The sequence below is a fragment of the Thunnus thynnus genome, chromosome 3 (genome assembly GCF_963924715.1).
Source record: "Thunnus thynnus chromosome 3, fThuThy2.1, whole genome shotgun sequence".
Lineage (NCBI taxonomy): Eukaryota > Metazoa > Chordata > Actinopteri > Scombriformes > Scombridae > Thunnus > Thunnus thynnus.
In genome coordinates this window covers 22,740,420-22,749,097 of record NC_089519.1, presented here as the reverse complement: position 1 = coordinate 22,749,097, position 8,678 = coordinate 22,740,420, and the positions used below count along the sequence as shown (strand labels likewise).

The following is an 8,678-nucleotide window of genomic DNA, read 5'->3' as shown; positions in this document are numbered from 1 at the left end:
GAGTCGGCTTTCTTTCAGCAAAGCTACTAACTGGATAATTAAGGGTGCTCTATACACTCCAATTAGCAGGCGACGGCAAAGGGAGGAGGAATCGCTCGACTGTATCCGAGGAAAGCAGCGTAAAACTGGGTGATACACATCATATCACAGCAAAAGGCTAATGCGCGCGAGGTGAGGGCACCATACATTACAGCCTGCAGAAGGAAATGAGGCAGGTTTCTAAATAAATGCTGCCAAGGTTGCTGCTGCACTGTGGCTCATCACTGCCAAACCCATAATCTCATACTGTTTATTTTCCCAAGTTGCTCTCTCTCTCTCTCAGTCTCTCTTCAGTCTCTTTCTGTCTATGTCTTTCGCTTCATGCTTTAAAGGCCTCAGAGGAATGCTGTTTACCATAACAGCCTGTGTGAGCCCATCAGAAACACTTCCAGAAGACACAGTCATGCTCCTTTTTCCTGGTCAGATTTTTTTTTTCATAATTCCACTGAGAAACAACTGTGACTATGAGAAACAAAAATCTATAACTCCTGCAAGTGTTTAGGGCATCCAAACAGGGAAGTATAGGCTTGAAACTGTAGGAGATATAAAATAAATTCTTGTACTGGATTCCCATCATTATTCCCACCATGTACAATGGTGCTTAATATATTTTTATAAAAGATGTTTCACAAAAAGAGAAAAGCAGACTGGAAGTATCCATGTTCCTTGTATTTTCACTGCCTTTCCCCTGACAGACATGAGCACAGTGCTCAGATCAAATTGAGACAGATGAATCAATGGATTCACACCATCACCCCTCAAACACCCATATCTTATGACTTCACTCCACCGTGATTCTATTTCTATCGACTAAATGCGGGCTACATTTAAATCTGGGGTCATGGTTATTAATTACTCCGTCGACTTCAGTTAAAAGCCCAGGGAAACAGGGGGAGGAGGAGACGCAAGGGGAACAACGCCGGAGCACGCAGACAGGAACAAAGGCCTGCCACGAGGGTTCATGCCTCCCACTGCTAGAGACCCACAAACTGCCGTGGCTCTGCAGACAGAGGTTAGGACCACCTAGGCAGATTTCCCCTGGGGGCTATTATCGCCCGGAAGATAAAATGATTTTCAGACAGAGGAGCTTCCACACACACAGATGTACAGTGTCTGATACTGAGGAAAATAACGCTTCAAGTATGGTTTTTAATATAACTGTCAATCGTGTCTCATGTCTAAGAACAAAAGTTCTGATTCATCATTGTTTTGGGCAAAATGTCAAGACAAATTTATTCATAAACTCCCTCTTGCAAAAAAAAATACATTTTTTAAATGTGCTTTTATGTAGTGTCAAAGGGATGTGTGCTTTTATCGTTTTATTGTACAGAAATGTTCAAAACAACACAAAGGCAAACAAAAATTTGACAAAACAGGATGAAAAATAGGATGATAGATGACACATTTTTTGAACATGTCTGTTTGAGGACCAAAGAAATTAGTGTAAGACAAACAGACCCTCTAAAGACAGAGTCCATAAGCAAAAGAGGTAGAAAAAGCAAATGTGATGACTAGTATGGTTGGGGTTAAAGGTAGAGAGTAGTCCACTTTAAATAGATTTTACACAGTCCACAGTTTAATTCATGCATACCAGTACTCTGAAGTAATGATTGTGAGGAAAGATTTTTATATATTTTGTTAAGTTTACATTAATGTTTTCATGGTTTAAAGACATTCTTTGTACCAAATAATTAATAACAATACAGTTATGATTCCTGTTGATATGGTTTCCAAATTATCGATCTGTAAAGAGGTCACACTTCACAGATACTTTATCTGCATTTTGTCTCATCTCATGTCTACAGCTGAGAATTATGATGGCATGTGCAGTTTAAAAACATGTTCATATGCTTCGAAAAGGTAAAGAATGAGCAAAAAAATGTACCAAAAGCTGTGAAATAGCAAATTTAGCATACAGAGAGATGAAAATGTGGTAGGAGAAGAAGGCTACACAGTAACAATTAAAGGTGACAGTGGAGAGCAAGGCGTGTTGACAGACACAACTGTTAATTATTCTAATCTACCTCTAACCTCTCCAAACCTAAACCTGAATCCTACAACCAACCTATCTACTTAAATATCCATTTTTCTGGTAACACACCCTCATTGCACAGCTGGTTTGGAGCTACAGTGACACAAATCTGTTGCATGGTGCACCCTGCAAATGTTCTTTTCCAAGCCTAAGATGGTACATTACCATATCTACAATGATTGGCAGCCACTGAGGTGAAGTGAAGAGGAGGAAGTTTTTGGGCTAAAGCCTGTCGAGTCAGGTCTTTTGTGGGCGGTTTCTTAGGTGTGGCAACATGTCAGCTGAGGCACCAAAAACAAGGCTTGCACTACGGTTCAGCATCCTGTGAGCACAGGGCTCATCTAACAGTTAAGAGTACATCTGTGAGGGGAAGCCCATTTAATACTTGGAGCGAATAATGTATCAGTGAATTTCACTACTCCCCTTTAGCAGTTGAATACTGTATATATAATTTAGTAAATAGATTATCAAAAACAAAGTTACTTGAATTACAGAAAATATTTTTTTTCTGTAATTAACCAATCATCACATCTAAAGAAAGTTAGGTTTAAAAGGATATTTACATATAATTGAACAAAATTTAACGTAGAAGTGTTTGCTTCTGCTGTGTTGTCAGCTCTCAATACATTCATCAAAGTGTAGCCTTTAGCACCCTAAAGGCCTGTGACACACAGCTCATCTGGAAGGGCTGTGTGACTTAGAAATGTGTCAGCGTAGCTGTCAGTCTGTTTACTCACACCTAAGCCTGTCTTAAAGTAGAAGCAATGCTTAGATTGTTTATTCCTCTGAAACATAAAGTCCTTTTGAGTAGTATGCCATATAGAGCTGAAGGGGTTAGTTGATTAATTGATTAAGCAATTGGCAGCAATTTTGATAACAGTTTAATCATCATTTTTTAATCAAAAATGCCAAACATTAACTGGTGTAAGTTACGTTCTGGTTCCAAATGTAAATATTTGCTGGTTTTCTTATATTAAATATCTTTGGGTTCAAATCTGTTGGTCACACAAAACAAGTAATTTGAAGAGTCACCTCAAGCCCTAATGATAATGATATAATTGATAACGAATGATAAACATTTAAAAATTCGCTGCCCCTGTCTAATAAGATACACTTGATACAGGGTTTATAAGTTGTACCCAATGGCTTTCTTAAATCATTTAATTATGCTTTATATATCAAGTCATTTATACGTCAAGTCATTAATAAGAACAACATTTGGGTTGTAAAAACTCTTTTTGACTGGTTAGATCATCTGACAGCTTAAAGGGTTGCAGAGCATCTGGACCAAAATCAAAATATTAACAACTTATTAACGCTTATAACTGCAGACTTGACAACTTATTAGAAAGTGAGAAACCCATGAGCATCTATAAATGATTTACCAACATTTATATCTGCATTATTACCAAACAGGAGGGATTTACTGCAGCTCGTGTGAATTTTTGCAACCTGGCAACCCCAAAATTATAAAGCATCAGTAAACCATTTACTAACCATTAACAACCATCAACAACCATTATAAGCCCTTTATATAGGTAGGCTACCAAAAATGCTAGTGTAAAATAAGTGTGCCTCAGCTTTCTAGTGAGTTTCTAATGACGTTTAGTATTTTGTGTCAACAGCACTGGACATTTCTTCAATTTGTCTCTAAACTGTAAAATAGAGCAACTAAAGCTCATTTGGTAAGGGTGCTTAATTAGCCTAATAATTAGCCTCAGTGTGGAGTTTCAGAGGTGGTGGTCCCATGTTTACTTTTTCTCTCAACTACACCCTGAAGCTCAAGATAAGTGCTGAGAAGGGGGAAAAAAATAATCCGGGACCTTTGATTGGACTCATAATTTCATTTTAATTCAGAGATTAGGTATCAACATGAATGAACGCACGGTGTCACACATGAGGGCTCGTGGAATAAATGTGCCATGCGTGCCCGTGTTGTCAGCCTGTGGGAGCTGTAGGCATGGGTGGCCAGCAGGCGGGATTTATAATGGTGATGAATCCCGGAGGTCTTAGTAATTATGGCTGTCGCTGGACAGAGAGGGAGAAGGGGGGGAAACAACCCGGCGGAGGCATTTTATCTTAATCACAGCTCAGCTCCATTCAAATTAATTTGACAAGTTTCCCCAATCCTTATTAAAAGACGCGCCTGGCTTATGACAACCCCCCTCCTCCTACTCTAAATGCATCGTCATAAAAGAAATATTTTTTTTTAAAAAAAATAAAAATAAAGAGGCTACTATAAAACGCAGATATTTCCCGTAGATATTTTTCTCCCCGTAGGGCGCCCTGAGCCATCCATCCCTCCCACCTCCCGAGTGTTTCTATAGTAATTTCCAGCCAATGATCAGTAGGTGTCCACATCCCTGCTTCCTCACCTCAGCACCAATCAGCCACACACAGCGACAGGAGACACGGACTGAGCTGAGACCAGGCAGACACACACAATACAACCCCCGGATCAAGAGGAGAGGAAACACCTAACCCCCTCTGCGATTTCCCCCCTTCTTTTTCTACGACACCTTTTTTTGGGCTTATTTGTGCACTTTCCAGCCTTTTTCTAACGTGACAAGAAAGTCGATAAAAAAAATGGTCCTTTTGTTTTGAGCGCTCTAAACGCACACACACACACTCGCCTTCCTCTCCTCCGGCAGCCTGTGTCTGTGCGTCTTCTCGCATCTTTGCATTATTTCGTCCCCCCCCCTCCCCCCCGCGTATCGCTTCGCAGTAATGTGCCGTTGCACGGTCGCAGGCTGGTAGCATCTTGGGAGCTCTTCTCAACAGGAACCTGGTAGGTGATGCTCTCTCTCTCTCTCTCTCGCTCGCTCTCTCTCTCATCTCTTTCTTTCTCTCTCTTTCCCTCTGTCCGTCCATATTTTGCCGTCCAGTCAGTGCCAAACCTTTGCATGCGTTTTACCCCCCTTTTCCTGTCCCGATTTGTGTCCGTGTGTGGCTGCCAAGTGATCCAGCCAATGTCAGATTCATTTTTATGGGGTTTTATTTGCACTATTGCACCGCACTCCTCTCTCCGGATTATCTATGCATGACCTTTGATCTGGATGTCTACCACAGACCAGACTGAGTGTAATTAATGGCATGGTGGTGCAGCGGCGGCACAATGGTTCGTCATCGGACGTGGTGGCTTTTTTACTTTTCTTTCCTCTCTCTCTCTCTCTCTCTCTCTCTCTCTCTCTCTCTCTCTCTCTCTTTCCAGCTCCAAGTATTGAACATTTCTGTCTCTCTAAACTTTGTTTACAGGCTGAAAATCAATGACTTGATTGCCTTTGGGCTGCATATTTCGCTCCAGGGGTGAATTGATTAAGTAATAATGACCCTGAGGAGGGCTGATCATTAAGCCAAGGAGGTTTTGTTTACTGGTGGCTGCGGGTTGTTTTGGATGCCACATCGACACTGAACCTCCAGATCTGGAATGGATGATGGATAGGACTCTAGGTTTTCATATTGGTGCCATCAGAATCAAAAAATAACAATAACAAATTTTCAAAAATAATGTTTTAGTGCATGTTAGAAAGTGTATTGAGACTTCAAGACTTTATGTAAAAAATATCATATATCCACCGGGACAATATTTAGATAGTTTTGTCTACTTTTAGGTTAACAAGGCAAATGTTTAGGACATTTTTAGAAGGGGATGCACTTCAGTATCCGGAGGACTTGTAAACAATGCCACCCAGTACGATCTCTCAAATTCCATTTGTGCATATTTTTAATTCTTTTTTTTTTGTTTTGTTTTCGAGACAGCTGCTGGGTAGCACCACGGAAGTGATTTGAAATGCTTTAGTGTTCCAGCAATGGATCAGCTTTGGCAATTAAGAGAGAAAGCCCAGAAAAAGGTAATGGAAGTAGGGGGAGATGTGTCTAATGGGCTTTTATCTGTGGAAACCAAATCCAGACAGACTGGTGGAGAGAGAAAAAGAGAAAGGGAGAGAGAGAGAGAGAGGAAATGGAGCCCCCCCCACCCCCCCCACCCCATACACACACGCACACTTGGACACACACATATCCCATCCTGAGGCAGCTGACACCGTAGTTGCTCTGGTCCATGATCTTGATGTAAATTCACCAGTGGCTATCTGTGCTGTCATTGAGTAAATGTAATAGAGCTGGCCATGAATGAATACCAGGTGCTCTTAAGAGGCCGGACAGAGTTGTGTTTACATGGATGGACCACCTCTACAATTCAGAACAAAAAAAAAAGAAAATATTTAACTATGTTCCTTCTGGCGCCCAAAGCAGATTATTTTTAAGAGCTTATATTGCAGGCCTAAGGTAAAAAATATTTGTGTTTGTAGTTGCTGCTGTCAAAATCTGAAGGCTTTCCTCTAACTTTTCAAAAATGTTTTGGATTGAATATTAATTTTTTTATATTTTGATGAAATGTCCCCTCGAGTATTCAGATGTATTTATTCACTCTGTGAAGTAGTTGATTGGGCTTTTCTTCAAAATATGTAACAACACCTTGACAAGAGATCTAAAAATCTTGAAAGTGTGGCATGTTTTGAAGCATGCTAATTCTTTTTCCCTATTATTATAATGACATGTTGGTCTGTCACAGCTATCAGGTTATTGTCACCAGATGAAGATCAGTTCTGACTATTTGTGTTAGTTCCATTATAAAATGTCAGAGCATAAACAATGTGACAGAGAATTTCTGTTGTCTTCAGAGAAAAGTTGAAGTGGAGAAATGAAATCTGATTAGAATGAAACCATTTGCCTCTTTTATGTGTAATTGTTGTTTTTTTTGTTTGTTTTTTTTTTTGCTTTTAGCACGGGAGAAGATAAACCAGGATGGTAACACACTGTTGGTAACCAGCTTCAGTTCGACAAAGGCCACTGTAACCTCACTCTCTTCTCCTAAAAACTGACAAGCATTCCTCAGCCATGTCTAACATAAACAATGCACTTTGCATTGAAAACGGACAGAACGCAGATGTGTCTCTCTTACAAAAGGATAATCTTCAGGATGGTGGATTAAGCCAGCTTTTGGATTATAACGCAGAAATGGAAAGGTACAGGTCTTTTGCAAACTTTTATAAAACCAATGGGGCATTTCCACAGACTGCTAAGATTGCCCGCATCACAACGCCCATTTTTCCCAGTGCTAGAATTGGCATGTCCCCTTGGAACTGCGATAACGCCATGCTCTGGGGAAGGAAATCAGCGGCAATAAACCCTAATAGGACCAGCATGCATAGAAATGACTCCCAGAGGCCGGGGAAGCCTGGCGTGCCGCCAGAGACGCTGCAAATGGCAAATAATAATTTCCTCTCTACCTTATCCCCCGAACACTGCAGACCTTTAGCAGGAGAATGCATGAACAAGCTGAAATGCGGCGCTGCTGAAGCAGAGATAATGAATCTCCCAGAACGCGTTGGAACTTTTTCCGCTATTCCGGCTTTAGGGGGCATCTCATTACCTCCCGGGGTCATCGTCATGACAGCCCTTCACTCCCCCGCAGCCTCAGCAGCCGTTACAGACAGTGCGTTTCAAATTGCCAATCTGGCAGACTGCCCACAGAATAATTCCTCGGCATCCAGTGGAAACCCAGCGAAGAAGAAAAGGAAAAGGTGTGGGGTCTGTGCACCCTGCAGGCGGCTAATCAACTGTGGTGTCTGCAGCAGTTGTCGGAACCGCAAAACGGGCCACCAGATCTGCAAATTTAGGAAATGCGAGGAGCTGAAGAAGAAGCCAGGCTCGTCGCTGGAGGTGAGAACCGGGGCACTGCTTCCCCTTCTTTTGTTATTATCCCCTTGCACTCCAAAGCATTAACCTTTTCATCCAGTCACGTTCTAAGCCCTTGAAAATTGTTTCCATGCCCACCCATGCCTGAACATCCCCCCGGCTTCTCAAATCTGCCTACCCGCCTAGCCTAATTGGCAGTAATTAGGGGTGTTTGTGCGGAGCGCAAGCTGAGCTTGGCTCAGACACCCCTAATTGCTGCCAGTCAGGCTGGGGCTGGAACGCATCCGAACAACCCCGAGCTTGGCTCAGCTCCAAGCAGAGCTGGGAAATGGTTTTCAGCAGAGAGCCATCCCTCTCTGCACCCGGTCATTTTAACCAATTATGGAAACCGTCTCTGGATGGGGAGAATCAATATCCCACAAAGCCTCAGCCTCCGACCACCAAGAGATGGTGAGAGTGATGGCAGGGCTGCTGATGGCGTTTCTCAAAACATCCTCCAAGTTTTGTGTGTGGAGGGGAGTGAAGCACCCAGACTTATCCTCTCCCGCTGATCCTGTATGAATTGATTGTCCATGTACAGTAGGGTTTAGATTCAATCATTTTATATTATATTTGTGTCATTATGGCCAATTTACTAATCAATCTGGGGTATGATGCATATCAAGAAGGGTGCAGAGGCAAAAAATATCTGTGTCACTTAGGAAACAAAAAAACATATCAAGCACTGACTTAAATGACAAGTAGCAAAAGGCTTCATTAGGACACAATCAGAGGGCAGTGTTGTTTTTAAAGGTTGATTTATTTAGTGGCTGGCATTTGGTTATCAAGGGCAAAAGCAGAATTTGAATTTTAAGTTGCAAATATGGTTTTCTGTATCCTGACAGTTTGAACTTGCTCACTGACTTAA

General features: G+C 41.7%; 1 protein-coding gene across 2 annotated transcripts in view; it reads left to right on the top strand.

The window, feature by feature from the left end:
• The first annotated feature begins 3,899 nt into the window (after positions 1-3,899).
• The window catches only part of cxxc4 (CXXC finger 4), a 29,387-nt gene continuing 24,608 nt past the window's right edge, over positions 3,900-8,678 (top strand). The window contains exons 1-2 of one of the 2 annotated variants that reach the window (XM_067584810.1): positions 3,900-4,859; positions 6,857-7,795. In XM_067584810.1, the coding sequence (XP_067440911.1) occupies positions 6,971-7,795 (825 nt within the window). In that variant the 5' untranslated portion in view covers positions 3,900-4,859; positions 6,857-6,970. Of the gene's footprint in view, positions 4,860-5,650; positions 5,923-6,856; positions 7,796-8,678 lie in introns of those variants that run through there. The other variant, XM_067584811.1, reaches the window with a different exon arrangement.